General features: G+C 40.4%; 2 protein-coding genes across 2 annotated transcripts in view; one reads left to right on the top strand and one right to left on the bottom strand.

The window, feature by feature from the left end:
* The window catches only part of LOC136423901 (steryl-sulfatase-like), a 30461-nt gene extending 25537 nt beyond the window's left edge, over positions 1 to 4924 (top strand). Inside the window, exons 6-8 of the mRNA XM_066412285.1 lie at positions 2627 to 2690; positions 3242 to 3462; positions 4526 to 4924. Of these exons, the coding sequence (XP_066268382.1) occupies positions 2627 to 2690; positions 3242 to 3462; positions 4526 to 4884 (644 nt within the window). The 3' untranslated portion in view covers positions 4885 to 4924. The remainder of the gene's footprint in view (positions 1 to 2626; positions 2691 to 3241; positions 3463 to 4525) is intronic.
* Positions 4925 to 9876: 4952 nt separating this feature from the next.
* On the bottom strand, positions 9877 to 16798 carry LOC136423900 (vacuolar protein sorting-associated protein 52 homolog). The gene is made up of 10 exons (XM_066412284.1): positions 16602 to 16798; positions 16116 to 16229; positions 15275 to 15460; positions 14502 to 14630; positions 13790 to 13945; positions 13222 to 13353; positions 12120 to 12839; positions 11430 to 11597; positions 10690 to 10920; positions 9877 to 10091 (listed from the first exon to the last, which is right to left on the bottom strand). Exons 1-10 carry the CDS (start codon positions 16770 to 16772, stop codon positions 9945 to 9947), a joined length of 2154 nt encoding a protein of 717 aa, XP_066268381.1. The 5' UTR covers positions 16773 to 16798; the 3' UTR covers positions 9877 to 9944.
* Between the last annotated feature and the right edge of the window lie 432 nt (positions 16799 to 17230).

Here is a 17230-nt window from a genome sequence, read left to right as displayed (position 1 = left end):
TGAATGAAAATATTTAAGTCTACACCAATTGGTTAATTAGAAATACAAAAATATAGATGATACTAATTAAAATCAGAAATTCAATATATATTATAAACTGAGTCGGAGGGGAATGTCTGAATCTTGGCACACTCAGTTTTAGGGAGTGAATTTCAAATTTTTCACAGCCCTCTTCTTTCATCTTGAACTTGCATTTTAAAATGTCACAGACCACAAAAAATAGACTCATGAGGCTTAAAAGGCAGACAGTGTAGCGTGCTCAGTTGCGTTGCGTGGTCCCGCTCAATTACGTGGAACTATCTGACGGGCACACGGTAGAGTGAGGTCGGTGAGGTTATCATGAACTGACACATCACACCGACGGAGCGCGCCTCGTGCGCTGCTCTCACATCTGTGATCAGCTCATTTCGAAGACCAAGCTGCCAATCAGATACGCCCGGGGAAAAGAGTGTCAGGACTCTTGTGATCTTTTGTAACCTGTTCAGGCTCCAATTCCATGTGACTAATAAGGTTCAAATACTGTAGTTCTTGTTTCTTTCACTGTAACTTTATGTTCACTGTTTTTACGGTCACCTCTGTACCGTGAACTTATCATCACCATGAAAAAACCTGTTGTTATTATTCATGATTCGTTCACTTGCCGCCACCGTGAAGTTAAAGTTCAGTGAAAATTTCCATTTTCCTTACACTGTGAAATTTTGCTTCCGTGAAGATAGAGTGAATTATAGTAATTTTGTCTAGGTTTTGAGTTATTATGTGGGAAAAAGCATATTTATCAAAAGGGTAAGATAAAAACAGATTGCTGGAAAGAAATCTTGAATCTCACTAAGGCTATTCTGATGGATGGCATCATCTGTGGACCTGAAAACTGATGCATGCGAAAAAATAGAAATTTGGCAAAAAAATAGTTGCCTTCATTATGAAATTTATATATATCAACCGGAAGGTAATATGGGTTCCTATGTTTCATCATTAGTTTAGCTTGCTTTGAAAAGCAAATGGTCTGCGCAATTCTAACCTTTCTTTTACCATCAGAAATATGATCTTTCAGTGCCGCTCTTAAATCATCTTTTTGAGGTATTTTGCGTTAAATGATAAAAGATTTCACGCTGCCTATTATTTTGCTTTAAGACTGCACTAGCTACATATAGTCCCATTGGGGCCCAAATATATGTAACAAAGATCCTTTCAGCAATGAAAAATTGCCGTTGGCTAACCTTAATAGAGAAAAGCCTCTTATCCCGACCAGAATACGTACTCAGCATTCTCAACGTCAGGCCTTAGAGAGATAAGCCCCTTCGTCAAGTGCACTCCATGAAACCGATAACAGTATGACCTTCGCTTGCTGTGGCGGGTTTAATCATGACAAATACCTCTAAACCCGATTAACCATGGACCTACTGTAATCTGAGGATAAGGGAAGACTGTTACTATTCATTAACCCTCAACGTGCTAAGGTAGCCATTTGGTAGCCTCCACCAGGCCTGCCTACGGGGGTAGAGATCGTAGAATTCGGCAAAACAAAGGAATAATTGGCCAGTAGAGTCAGTCCACGGTAAGGTATATATTTCCCTCGCTTGCAAATGAATCCCTCTGGTTGCCAAACTTCCCTGGCAAATATTCTCCCTATAGCTGGCGTAGTTAGTCTGGTAGAGACTAGCCGTTTGGTACTAAGTTTGTATTGCATATTGGGTTAGGCAGCAGAGAGAATTTAGAAAATTATAAAACTCTTGAATATTTGGGATTTCTCATGGCAGGTGTCTGTTTCCCTAGACTTATTCGTGAAGCATGGATGATGTAAGGCCTTTCTACTCCCTGGTCATGATGCATAGTTTCAAAAAGAAAGGCTCTACATGCACTCTCACTGGGAACCTTTGATCCCAGTTCCCATTGAAGCATGTCTCATTCATTTATTCTGGGCCGAAGTAAGTCACATTTGTTTAGCAGGCCTCGAAATAGTGGGTGCATGTGCACCTGTGTGCAGCCAAAATTGGAGCTGTGCACCTAATTTTTGACTGTGGGTGCACCAGTGCACCTAGATATTTTTGTAGGCTATAAGGTAAGGGTACTATTGTACACTAGTATACAGAAAATACTCTTGAAATGTAAGTATCTTGACTTACTTTTAGACAGAATAGCTAAAATCACCCTTCGTTGTATTCTACTTGATGTATCTATTTGCTATAGAATTACAGATTGTAGTTAAAGAGCGTTAAACTTGGTAATTTTGTTTTGCTGGCATTCAACTTTATTTTATGTGGTGCACCCAAAAATTTTTCTGTGCACCTAGTTTTTTTTGTCGGGTGCACCAGTGCACCTATTTTCAAAAAAGAATTTCGAGCCTTGTTTGGGGTGAACTTCAGCTTTACCAGCAAACTCTAGATTTTGGGTTTATCAAGATTAATCAAGAACGTTTATAAAATATGCAACCAAGAAAGCAACATATAGCCTCTTGATGGGAGATTGTTGTGTTTTTGTTAATGGATTGATTGGGTGGCGGCCTACGCCGAAAACGTTGGCTGTTGATTGCATGTTTTTTTAATCCTGGTTGTGATTAAGGAACCTTGTTTTCCAGCGCCCTGGCTATGTCCTCTGCCTGATGTATTTATGCTGTTTTTTCACACAGGAGGAAAGGGGCAGGGTGGGATGGAGGGAGGAATCCGAGTTCCAACTGTCCTACAGTGGCCTGGGTAAGGAATAATTTCTATCCTTTGTTTGTATCATATATTGTTGACCAAGTTTAGGGTGCAGGGTGTCCAGACTACTGCAGCAGCAGAACACAGTGGACTACCACTTCATGTTAGTTTAGGGTGTGTCTGCTGTTTTTTGAGTGACAGCTAGTGAGTTGGAAAATGACCGTAATGGTCAGACTTGCTCGAATAACAGGAAGTACAGGAAATACAGGTCAGATGTGGTAGAACTAGTCATAAGTCAGACATAGACTAGGTTATGGAAGGGGATACTAATTCTTTGGAAGCTGATTGTTTTTGGTCTGTCTGTTTTTCTGTGATCTTGCAGCAATGATTTCCATATGCTAGTTTTACTTCGTCTAACAATTCAGATCCACTTCTAATAATCAAAATACCTTTGTTAGATTCAAGATTCCTCTTAGGCCTCTGTTTTTATCTAGGCCTCTTTTGCTTAGATTCGACTGAAAATGCCTAGTAAGAACCTTGTATACAAATTAGTGATGTGGCCTTATCCATTGAATAAAAAGTAACACAGTTTTTGTGATTGACAGCAAACTGCCAGCAGGCTCGGAGATCTCGGAGCCCACCAGTCAGATGGACGTCTTCACAACGGTGGTGGAACTAGCCAATCAGAAAGTACCGCAGAACAGAGTGATCGACGGGAAGAACCTCTGGCCCCTCCTAACGGGGAAGGAGACGGCGTCCCCTCACGAGTTTCTCTTCCACTACTGCGGGACCTGGATACATGCAGCCAGGTACAGGCCCAGGCAAGGTAAGGAACTTTTCATCATTATATTCACCATGTTGTATAATATTGCAGCCAGGAGGTACCCATCTGAGTAATGAGACTGTTGTAACTTACTTGAGGCTCCTCCTTAAATATGGGACCCCCATTTTTCCCAGTTACATGTAGCGACTTCAAAGTTGAGCCTCTTGGGTCCAATCAGTTGGCAACTCACCAGGGAGACCCCGGTTCGAGTCTAGGAAGGGTATCCTAGTTGGAGCTGAACTGTCTTTCGAAAGAGACATAAAAAGGGGGGTCCTGTGTTTTAGGAGGTGCCTCAATTAAGTTACAACAGCCTCATTACTCAGATGGGTACCTATATACAGGGACATCCCATCATATTAACTTGAAGATAAAAACAGGAGACCCTAGTAGAAATAGAATCAATAGTCAGAATAATACATGTAAGTATTGAAGTTGAATTGTTGGAGTGACTTTTTGGTTAACAATCTGGCAGAATTGCATTAATAAGTCACTGTGGCTTCAGTATTTTAGCAACTTGACAGTCTGAAGCACCAACTAGTGATCCATGACAGTACTGCACCTTTAGCCTATAGACCAGAAACAAGCTACAATGTATATATAGGGACCGGATGGTGACAGAATCCTAAGATTGGAGTGCCTGTCAAAGCAGGCGAATTTGCATGTAAGACATGTTTTGCTATCAGGAAAAAGACATGATATATACAGAACTGGAAGGAAATTTTGCATTTGCTTACATTCACTCCCATTTATGATAAAATGTGTGAACCAAAGTACAAACTTTCAAACTCTGTTCTCATCTTTACCTTATAGTCCATTTTTTTTTCCTTTTTAACTTTGAGGAAAATGAAGTCCACTGCTACGGTAAACAAACTTAGAAGATAGATGATATTTGATGATTGCAACAATTCGATAAAAGTCTTTTTTCATTATCATTTTATGCATTTTAAGCAAACCTGCATAACAATACATTTGTATGTATAAACATTTATAATGATGATTACAAAATGTCTGGAGAACAAGCCTTGAATTGCTGTGTCTAAATTAAGTATCCATCTGTTTTGTACAGGTAACAGCACTTGGAAGGTGCACTTCACGACACCCAACTGGACCCAGGGAACCATGGGATGCTTTGACACGCTGGTCTGCTACTGTTACGAAGGTTTCGTCACCCACCACGACCCTCCGCTTCTCTACGACATCGCTCAAGACCCGACAGAAGACAACCTCATCGATGTTTCCTCCAATGAAAAATACCAGCACATCGTCAGTATTGTCAAAAACGCCGTAGAGGCACACAGAAGGTCCGTTAGTCCCGCGCCAAACCAGTTTGCGCCGTCGAAGATGATATTTGTTCCGTGGTTGCAACACTGCTGTAACCTACCGTACTGTTCGTGTCAGGAAGAAACGAGAGGGGCTCGCTCGTGAAGCCTGCCGCACCAATGCACAACAGTTACTGTTAGAAAAGTTCAGTCAGCGAAAAACATAGGATGTTATCATACTATTAGGTTTTAGAGCATAATTTTTACCTGATTTGGTAAATTGCTTATAAGCCAAAGTACACATGGTTGTAACAGAGGTGTTTACAAGTATACAGTCATCATGTAACGCATCAGTTTTGGAAAAAGCCAATACAAATCTTTTTAAACGATTCAAATATTAAGAGATGTTGAAACAAGAAGCTTGCCGCAGAACAAAAAAAGTAGTCTTTACCAGTCTGAGACTCCATAGATCTCAGACCTATGGAGAAATAGCAATAGATAGTACGGTTTGCGTACTGCCCTGCTGGCTAACTCCTCTGGTATGATATTTGTCTTTTCACCCAATTTCAATTTCATTTTTTCCAGCAACATATGAAGTCTGGTAAAAATCACTTTCATCCATTTGCTTTTTAATCATTGGTGTTAAACCACAAGCACACGCCACCAAAAATGTAACGATCTTGTCAAAGAAAAAAAAAAGAATTACAGAAATGCAGAAATGTACGCTGGGATTTATTTTTGCAGTAGGGAGAAAATGGAGTGTTCATGGTGGTTTTGAATTCACTTTTGAAACAATAGTATCGCTACAGTCACACAATGGAATGGCTATTTGTGATGGTTTTAAGTTCCCGGTAAAGATTTTACCGCAAATACCATGAACATAAAAACAATGCAAACATTTCTGCATTTACAGTAGATCATAGCAGCCTTTCCTTGAAAATTAAGTTCCCACCTTAGTCAGGATATTGTTACACATATCATCTGGAATAAAGCCATGCAAGGACTTAAAAAAGGCAGTTATAGATTTTCTTGCCCACAAATTTATCCTTCACATTGCCAGTTCCAGGTAATAGATTGATATTAGATATTTTGTGTAATGCTTATTAATATCAAGGAAATCTTTCTAGTAGATCAAAGTGTAAAATGCACCACAGATGAAGTGACAAGGAGACAAGCAGATGTAACTGTGTCATTCCAGGGTGCGAAATACCTGGTTGCACGTTGCACAGTGCAACAAGATTTCGGTTGGTGCAAGTTAATTCCAAACCCAGGTAGCGCAGTGTGCAGCCTTATATTTTGAGCCAAAGATTTCAATCGGAGCCCTGGAAGCTCACAAAACACAGTGTCACTCTCATAAAATTCGGTAAATCTTCAATTGAAATAAAGAAATCAACACTTTTTCGTTTTAAACCATCCAAAACCCTTCATAGATCGTGGAATTTGAGCTGAAATAGACGAAAACACACTGCCCTCAGCTAAACAAGATGTTGTTAGGTCAATGGGAACACAATATTATCTAATATATATTTTGAAATGTTAGTAGTATTATACGCTACATACAAGCTTGATTTGAAGAAATCGGTGAATGTTGCTGGAGCAACCTGAAATTTGGATGTGCAACCTAGCATTTGCCCTTGGTTGCAGCATGGGCAACCTGGCTCAAAAAAGTATTTCGCACCCTGCATTCACTGCAAACAATTCAGCTCACATGCCATTGTCCAAGTTCTAGTGCAGGTTAAATTGTATGATTCATAAGGTATTTTGTCATTGTGCAATATCGTAATTATGATAAATATTGTAATCTTGTGTTGTGATGTAAATGTTTTGATCTGTTTCAGAATTATCAAGAACATTTTGAAGAGTGATCCGAGATGAGAATAGTTCTAATATAAACTTTATGATATATATGTTTATAAGTCTTTTGCTTTAGCAAATTTGGTAATTCTGATACAATTTGTAAAATGTAACGAAGCCCATACATGTACATGTATGTGGATACAAATTTACTATAATATGTCTGTCATGTAACTTGCTGCATGAATCTCAATCCCAATTGTCCTTGCTTAGAGAGTAAGTTCTGTTGGGTTGACACATGCACTTTATAGAACTTATCACATTGTATGCAATCAGTCAATTTCATCAATCAAATTTTGGCAAATTATAAACCAACATAATAAGCATAAAAAGGCACTTACAGCAGAAATATTAGGAACCTGCCAAAATGAATGTTGAAATAAGAAAATACTATGATAGATATGCATTGCATTATGCCATGCATCAACTCCTATTATCAGTTTTAAGACATTGCGATGTACAAATTTGGAAAGAGTTTATCAACATGAATACAAAGGGCTGTAAGGAACACTTACATTCACTCAATAGGAAACTGTGTACCAAGGTGCAGACTTTCCCTTCAGACGCTATTTTCATTGCAATCTTCTCAGAACAAAGTAGATTGGTTTGTTTGTTTGTTTGTTCATGAAAAATTCGAACAGGCCGGCTGGCTGCTATTTATAAAAAAATCATAAAAGGTAAGGGTCAGACAAAATATGGCAAGATATAAATGACATGATTGAAATCCTCATAAATTGCCTTTTTTTGACAAATTTAACAGTGAAACGATTTCATCAATTTGAAATTACAGGATCTATTAGATGTTCTAAGAACACTTCTCGACTGTGTTTATTCTAGTAATATCAATAATACTGTAGCTGCATTTAAATGTTAAGGGGACCAAGAGTGTAAAATTATTCAGTCAAGAATATTGTATGTATTTCACACAGAAGTGCTTGTACAGTGTGTTTCAAAATTATACTATTAAACTTTGTGGGACTGTATATAACCATTGGTTGCTGTAATTTGTGGGAATATTTTGAAATATTTGCGCTCTTTTTTGTGTGGTGATACCAGAATTTTAAAGACTTGCATTGGAAGGTGGAGCCCATCCCTCTCCTTCCACCACCTCTGCGACCGAATTCAGGTGTCCATTTTTACACCTGGGTGGAGTGAGGAAAGTTGTGTAGAATGGTCTAGCCACAAATGCCGGGAATGAAACCCATCTCTCTCTCCAATTTTACGTCTTTTATTCCCCATCATATGGGGGTTGGCTGTGCTTGCATGGATGGGGGAGCCCCAGAACTCCTCATCAAGTGCAAGTCTTCTTTTGTAGCAAGAGTTTTTACGGCTGGATGCCCTTCCTAACGCCAACCCAAACCCTACTGCTGGGCTTATGACATGAGAAATATGTGTTAAGTGCCTTTCCCAGGGGAACAATGTCTGGGTGCATATGCATGTCCGAACATGTCTGGGTACTCCACTGGGGATTGAACCTGTGTCTCATTGGTTCATAGCTGGATACTTTGCCACTATGCCACACAGACGCCACATTTGGCCAACTGGTCTCGTGTATTTAAGTATACATAAAAATGGCATTTGTACAAAGCAACTGATCTTTTAAACTGATATTTTATTTTTTCATATATATTTACATCTTTATTGGACATAAATTGGTTCAACATTTCTCTTATGAAGCCATCTACTACAATGTTCTATCTCAATATGAGAAATAATTTCACTTACAGATGATATTACACCAAAGTAGCTTCAATTATGGAGACATCTCATATCAAATAATGTAGTTTTCCTTGGTTACAGATTATTCTGGAGAATTCTTGTGAGAAAACTTTAAAAGCAACAAGTGCACAATCATAAAAATGGGAAGTATTCCATATGAAACTGCATATGATCATTTTATTCTGATTATTCATGGTTAAATCAGGATGTATATGTAGGTTATATTTTTCCTATGCAGTCTTCTTGTCATTCGATTTATGATGAATCAAAATTGCTGATAAAAGATACTGCAAGTTCTAATGCTCTCCCTGCCAAGGTAGCTTTTAAGCACCAAATTTCTCTTGCATATTGGGTAGTTAGCAGGAAGAGGATTAACCAGATGCTATTCAATCAACTACTTCCCAGTCTTGGAGTCCTTTTAAAACTCTTTGATTGCCCAATCAGCAGCAAGGACAGGAACAGAACCTGTCTTCCTAGCCAATCAGCAGCAAGGACAGGAACAGAACCTGTCTTGCTGGCCAATCAGCAGCAAGGACAGGAACAAACCTGTCTACCTAGCCAATCAGCACAAAGTTCTGTTCCTTTCCTTTATGCTGATTATCCAATCAGCATCAAGGACAGAAGCAGAACTGGTCTGATTGGCCAATCAGCACAACACTTTAGTACAGAATCTGTCTTGTCGGCCAATCAGCACCAAGGACAGGAACACAAAAATAGTCTGCAACATCTTGCAACATTCCACAAGATTGCACTGGATTTTCTCTTTTTCAATTCTTCTTTGGACAGTATTTTTAAGATCTACACAGTATTTCTAAGATCTACTATTGACTTTAAAGAAATATGCACTCATTTACGTTGTGCATGTTTAGAATGTGTGAATGGAACATACTACTGAAGATTTTCATCAGTCAGATGAAATATGTCTTGACCCAAAAAAAGGCTAGGGTCTGTCAGGTTTTTGCTAGTGTCGGTCAGGTAACCCAGAAACACAGCTTTTTTTCTAGACCTAAGACCATGTTTATTAGATTATATGGATTGCATCCTCTGGAAACCCCAAAACTGAAGAAAAAAATAGTTTGGCCAAAAAAAGGTTGTCTTCATATGAAATCTAAGTGGTCAGGAGGGTTGACCAAACACACCTGCATAACATGGTATACTGAACAATTGTCTTCTTCATTTTTGTTCTTTTACATCTTCTACTTGGCATACCATGACATTAGTATCTGTTGTACAATTTTTTTCATTAATTACGGCAACTATTTGCTCATTTTGCAGCTGGTTTGCACTACTTTCAGTAAAACTTTTTTTTATTTTTGGAAACGGACAAAAATTAATGCGCGCATATAACCAAATCAACATGGCCTAACAGTTGTCTATAGCAGAGCATGTAGGGGGGAAGGGAGTGCTTCAGTGCTTCTTTCACATCTTCTTCTTGGCATATTCTACAACATTAGTATCCATTTTCCAATTCTTAAAAATCAATTTACGGGATAATTTGCTCATTTTGCGCGCTGCTTCGTACTATTTACAGTACGGCTGACATTTTTTTTTTTTTTTAAATGGACACAGTGGATGTCATCCATATACATGTAATTGAATCAACATGGCATAGCAGTTCTCTCTAGCAGAGCATGAAGTGGGGAGGTGGGTGGTTCAGAAAGTTGGCTTGTTCTTCTTGACCTCGACCATGACGTGGTGTATGTTAATGAGCTCGCCGCGGACCTGAAGACCCTTGAAGGGCGCCTGGGACAGAACCTTCTGGAAACGATGGTAGTACTGGATCAGCTGGGTCAAGGTCACCTGCAAGGTCAAGGTTACAGTAAGTCAATGCAAACCAATCCAATTGGCCAATCAGCACTAATGACAGGAGCAGAACCAGTCTGATTGACCAATCAGCACCAAGGACAAGAGCAGAATCAGTCTGATTGACCAATCAGCACCAAGGACATGAGCAGAACCAGTCTGATTGGCCAATCAGGGCCAAGGACAGGAGCAGAATCAGTCGGATTGACCAATAAGCACCAATAAGAGGAGCAGAAACTGAACCAGTATGATTGGCCAATCAGCACCAAGGACAGGAGCAGAGCCAGTCTGATTGACCAATCAGCACCAATGAGAGGAGCAGAACCAGTCTGACTGGCCAATTCGCACCGAGGAAAGCAAAAGAACGAGTCTGATTGGCCAATCAGCACCTAGGAAAGGAAAAGACCGAGTCTGATTGGCCAATCAGCACCAAGGACAGGAGCAGAGCCAGTCTTATTGGCCCAGACCCAGGATTGAACCGAGGTTTCCAAATCACCAAATGTCAGGAATATTTCGTATCGTCGCATTATATATACTATGTATCAATAATTGCATTGAAATCAATCTTCCTTTGGTTGTCGAACGATTCCCATACCTGTAAAATTTGCGTCCCGTTTTTAAAGTTGGTGAAGGAGCGCATGACCTCCTGGTTGATGACGTCGATGGCCTGTTTCCAGTTGACAGCGAACCCCCTGACCAGTTTGGTGATGCGTGCATCCTGGTTCTTGACCTGCTCCGTCTGACCTCTCTCCAGGGCTCCCTCCGTCTCCTTCACGAAGGCGATCATGCCTCCGAAGTGCGGCGCCAGAATCTCTTCAACAAATTCCTGCGTACAAAATCATCAAAATATCTATCATCAGAACTATGGCCACAACAATTTATTTCCTTGTTTCTTACACATTCTGGCTAAAGGATATTGTTGAAGGTCACCTGATACATTTTAGATGTTGCTGTAAGTCTCCTGGCCAAAGGTGTGTTCTGGCATGAAGCTACAACTAGAGATCTCTCAACTACATGTATGTTCTACCTAAAAAGCTACTGTTAGAGGTCTCTCACCTGTGTTCTGGCTTAGCTACTACTGGAGGTCTCTCGACTATGTTCTACCTAAAAAGCTACTGTTGGAGGTCTCTCACCTGTGTTCTGGCTAATGAATTTTTGTGAGGTTATTGTTAGAGGAACCTGGCTTGCAGCTTCACCTGAAAATCTCTCACCTGTGTGAAGTATGAAGTATGAAGCTACTGTTGGAGGTCTCTCACCTGTGTTCTGGCTTGAAGCTACTACTGGAGGTCTCTCAACTATGTTCTACCTAAAAAGCTGCTATTAGAGGTCTCTCACCTGTGTTCTTGCTTGGAGCAGCTGTTGGAAGCTCTCGGTCTCCTTGGACTCCTCGCTGGTGCGTTCCATCAGGACCCCCAGCATCATGTCGTAGTTGTTGATCAGGAAGACCAGCTGTTCCTTACGCAGCGGAAACTCCGCCGCCATGCGCAGGATGAAATTCTCAACCTGTATCAAAAGAAGACAATAGAGTCTAAACTTTTTAAAAATCTGTTAATCTTAGGCTAAAAACATATATGTGAATACTTTCATCAAGTCGTTAAGTCACTTGATAACAAAACCAAGTGTTCTATTTACACTGACGTTTACATGACCGTCTGTCACCTTCCTCAGGACAATTCTGACTGGTCCACTTTGCACTGCAGCTATAGTCTTATAGATCATGTTGCTACTATGTATATATATATATATGTCTACTTTACATTTAGAACTGCATCTGTGAGCAGCAACATCTGTAGCTGCAATGCAAAGTGAACCAGTCAGAAGGTGACAGATGGTCACCAAAAGGTTGTTGTGAATAAAACACTTGGTCGTGTGTTATTTAAAAAAAACACAGTAAGAACCAACTGTAACAACACATAAAGGCCAATCAGTCTCATATGAATAACACACAAACAAACAAATTCTGTTTGTGAAAAAACGAAAGAACCTTAATAAAATCTTCTAATAAAAAATCCTATCATACTCTACCTCTGCTTGTAGCTGGGCCAGCAGTTGGTCGACACGTTCGTCGGGGAACGTCTGGTTCAGACTGATCAGTGCCGACGAGAACTCGGCGTACCGCCGCGTGATGTAATGCGGTCTCACATCGATCGACCCCAACTTCTGTGGATCACAGTCTCTGATACTCTGAATGTTCAGGTCCAAGATGTACGAGAATCGAGGCCACAGAACCTCCAGTAATGTCTCCCAGTATTTGTCCAGCGCGGGAACGATTCTCTTGTGCATCAAGACTTGGTAGCGGTAGATGATGTGTATGCACAGATAGATGGCGATGGCGTCGAAACAGTCGCTCGTGTAAACGTCCATGTGTTTCAGAAACATCGACAAAGTCTTACCAAACACAGCGTTGAACAAGTCCTGCGCCGGCGACCCCTGAACCAAATAGAACTCCACCGAAAACAAATACTCGCAGCACGCATTGTCAACAAGAGCGAAGTGCTGGCTGCGGAACAGGCTTTCGAAGGAGTACCGCGTCTCGGATTTCTGAGCGGCGTGCGGTACGATGATCGGCGCCTCTAGTTCCGTTGTGATGACGTTGCCTCTGTTTCCGAGGGTGAAAATTGTGGAGCGATTTTTCAGCGACGGTTTGGAGAAGAAGCCCTTCTTGGCTGTGTCCTCGACACCCATTAGATCGTCTTTGTCCGCTACTTCCTCGTACTGTAGTTTCATCAGCCTACTGGTGTAACCCTGTGATATAACAACAGATGCATTGATGAAGGTTAGACATCCAGGTAATAAAATACATAAGGGAACAGTTACTCAAGCAACTGGATAGATTTAGGAGGCAGTCAGACATTTCAGGTAGCATCTACTAGTGACGAAAGGTAGTGGATGCTACCTGAAACGTCTTCAACCGGTTGCTTGAGTAACTGTTACCTAATGCATAGCAACAGATTCATTTTTAACTGTCTACTTCAGAGTGCAAAAGGCTTACCACTCCTGCATGTGAAGGTGGTGTTTTATTTCGAAGGGCAGTTATACATATACCAGCGATACAGATACTAAAGAATGCTTCAACATTGCATCTGATAATATAGAGCACTGTGGAAAGAGTGGCCTGAGAAAATACCTTGAAGTAGGAGTAGTACATCTTGCTCATGGTGTCGATGTACTCGTCTCGGCATTCCTTGGCCACGTGGCGCTCATTGGCCAATAGGAACTCATAAAAGAAACGGAACTTCAACATGGCATTCTGTGGAACCTGCAAAGTGAAAATATACATAGATAGAGGATGGATTCATCATACTTAACATAGTATCAATTGTTCTGAGCTTCTCAAACATAAAAACACTACAACATTTTGAAGTGCACATTTCCAAAAATCAACAGATCCCAAAATTGAGTGCACATTTCATACAAAAGTAGAATGTCAGCAAACCTAACAGTTTTAAAATTTAACTGTAAAAAATATGATGCACCCAAATTCTATAATCAACTTCACATTACAAATCAAGATACAAATCTACACCTACCAAAGTACCTTTCCCAAGGACACAATGTCTGGCAGGGAATGCCAGGAATCAAACCCGTAACCTCTCGATCTCGCATCCACTTACATATGTATCTAGCCATTCAGCCAATTGGCACCCCTTCTCTTTAGTACATCATACAACCCAGAAAGTAGTTTGTAAACCGACCTGATAGTTAGTCATAGGTTTCCTAAACTGGTAGATCTTTTGCAGCAGAAACTCTCGGATCTTGGTGATGGCCTTGAGCTTGAGTTTTTCCAAGATGTCCTGAACGTCGCGACAGGCCACCGCCTCCTTGAAAGACTGCTCCTTTACAAAGTTGATCTAAGAAAAAAGGTACAAGTTCACATGTCAAGTTCATACACACATGTCAAGTTCATAAGTACATTTGAAGTTCACTGTAAGTAAATGTGACTGCCTGTATACAATAAATTCACGCGGATCATATCATAGGAACCATCCTGACACGATTTACATTTGAGTGACATTTGCATATAGAAATTTAGGTGCACAGAAAACAATTTGTGTGCACAACATAGAATATAGTTACTGTGAATGCCTTAAAGTTTGTGCGTTTTTAATTTCGCGGTAGGAAGAAAATGGAGTGTTCGCGGTGGTCTTAAGTTCATGTTTGAGACAATAGTAGACGAGGGGGTATCAGACTGAAGTGGTGATACGAGAAGAAGAAGAAAGAAAGAAGAAGGGGGTAGGAGGGCAAAAAATGTTCACGGTGGTTTTAAGTTTGCAGCGAAGAGCTTACCGCAAAAAACGCGAACACAAAACTACCGTGAACATTACTGCATTTACAGTAGTATTACAGGAAACCTAATACAACTACATTTTTTTTTTCAGTACTTTGATAGCATAGATGTTTGCTGACCTTGTGGTTGAGTTCATGCAGCTGCTCCAGGAACTGTCTCTGGGTGACCGGGGCGTCCAGGATGGCATTGACCATGACTTCTGGCACCACCAGTTCATCCACAAACTGACTCAACTCTCCACGGACCGCCTGTGGGAATAGATAATAACATTGATCTTATAGGATATCAGAGTTTTACACATCATTATGATTTTTGACCTGCATATGTATCAGTAGCCTTTGAGAATGACTACTACTGTTACTGTACTACATGATCATGTAGTGTTTCATTCTGCAGGGCAGCCTCGCACTGCTATATGTCACGCTGCAGCGGGAATGCTGCTAAAAAAAATGACAGAGAAGTAGCTTCAGTTGTTCAAGCAGGCAGTGGTAGTCATTGCACCTAAGTGAATCCTAGAGGATAGTTGCTTTACCTGTTTTTAAAAAGGTAAAGTAACTGTCTTAAAATAATCAACCTTACAGGGATCTCCCCAGAAATATAGAGCAGGATGAGGGGGGTGCTAAGCATAAGGGTGAGGTCTTGAGGGGGTGAGCACCCCCCAAGAGGAGAACAGCTGTTGTCGCATTTTGCCTTCTCCAGACTCAAATGGAGGTCTGTCATTTCCTGCAGCTTTGTATCTTGTCTACAATTAACGAAATCTCGAGTTTTGAGCAAAATTAGAGACTTGGCAGGGTAAATATTGGAAGAAATACCCTACCCTAAAACAGGATGGAGGAGCACCACTGTTCCATTCTTTAGGGAGATCCCTGTCTCATCTCCATGCTAGCCTTACCTGTCTGTTCTTGAGCTTGATGTTCATGGACAGTGATTGGTCCTGGAGACTCTGGATCTCGGAGCTGATGGAGCTCAGGTCCGTCTGAAACCCACTCAGCATCTGCTCCATCCGCTCCAAGATGGAGTCACATGCCGTGATCTGGTTGTGCAGGCTGGCGATGTTATGGGCTTCCTTGATGTAGTCCTGGTTATGAAAAATAACAACAACATATAACATTTACAAATGAAACACATATAGCATAATTTCATTTTCATTTTAGATGTCTTTTATCTCACTTCGCAGTTGGAGGGAAAAGGAGGTTTTTGCAGGGTTTTGAATTCGCAATTTTGTAGTGCAGTAGTCCTTCATTTAAAATACACATTCAGTGTCATGAATTTGCAGTGGGGAGGTCACCGCGAAAATCACGAAAATGAAACCACTGCTTAACTTTCAAGATTTACAATATACTTAATACTTTATTGATAATATAACAAGATCGAATAATCGGGACTATTGTGTCTCTCGACCAAAAGGTTGGAAGATCAAATTCTGGTTGTTGTCGCTCACCCGACATTCACGCTACTGGAAAGAGTCATAGTCGTCAGAACGAAACAGAATTTTTTTTTTTTTCACGCCATGGTCCACTGTTCAGTGTACTTGTCAAAAAGAGCTACTAGTTGGAGAATTTCCCCTGTACAATGAACCTGTAAAAACTGTACATAGCGTCTGCCTTCTCTGTTACGACCAGTGGAAGAATAGCTCTTCAGTGAGCTAAACTGGTTCAAGATCACTTTTACTTTTTAATTTCAAGATGGAAAATCAACCCCAATGCCCTGATGTATACACCTGTGTTTCTCACCTGTATAGAGGCGTTTTCCACCTGCTGCAGTTCCTTCTCCACCTGTCGGGAGTAGTGTCTTAAATCCACACCCGTCTTAAGGGCCTCCTTAACCAACTCATCTTCCAAGTTTTCCTACATGTTCAAGGTAAGAAATAAGATTATTCAAAAGAAAACGTCAACGTCATACTTTCAAACATGTTATCAATGTATAACCTCCATTAACATTAATCGGCCAGGTTACATAAATCCGCCACTTTGAAAAACAGTGAGTTTGAGAGATCTCTAGTGCAGCACTCCCAGGTATGCACAATTTAGATACAGGAGTGCATTATACTGGGGGACGTTGGGTTGGAGATCAGTTTGGAAGTATTTTTTCAGGGTGGCGGAATTATGTACCCTGGTCCCTGGTAGAATCATGTTAGTAGATGTTATTCTTTCCTGTCAAACCCTCATGACCCCTCCTCCCAAATTTTGATGAATCGGAAATCGGAAAAGTCGATGTACCTGAATATGCGTGTCAACCTCGTCCAAAATGAACTCATCCGAGGTCAGGTCTAGTTCCCCGAGATTTAATTCCACCAGCTCGTTGTCCAGATTGTCTCCGGAGTTGTCGTTCAGCTCGGTTTTCTTCATGCCGAGATCTAAACCCGGATTTTTCACCTGTTCCGCCGCCATCTTGGAGGACAACACTACACCTGAGCGGTGCATGGCGGGAAAACGGAGAAACCACTAGGTAACTTATAAAGGGGTGCTTTCTTAAATTTTACATTTAAAAATATTAAAAGTTCTTAATTGATAATAAACAAAAACAAATGATTTTATCAAAGCTAGAATATTAACAGAAGTTATGTGTTAACTAAAAACAACTCCCCTTTTCTAACAAATATATAGTAATAATTTCACTTGACTAGATTTCTTGGTTCCTGCAAAATAATAAGTGTGGTATGGTCTAGTTTAGGGCCATACAATGAAAATGACAGGGGAAATCATTTTAGAATATGAGCAACAAAGCAGAAAAACAAATTCACAGTTAAACTATGAGGCTATATAAAAAATTATATATATTTGTAAGACTTATGTGTATGAATACGATTTGAAAATAGTCTCTATTGCTATATAATTTAGAGAAAACT

The sequence above is a fragment of the Branchiostoma lanceolatum genome, chromosome 18, assembly GCF_035083965.1.
Source record: "Branchiostoma lanceolatum isolate klBraLanc5 chromosome 18, klBraLanc5.hap2, whole genome shotgun sequence".
Lineage (NCBI taxonomy): Eukaryota > Metazoa > Chordata > Leptocardii > Amphioxiformes > Branchiostomatidae > Branchiostoma > Branchiostoma lanceolatum.
Note: the sequence above shows the minus strand (reverse complement) of the source record. Positions and strands in the feature narration are given on the sequence as shown.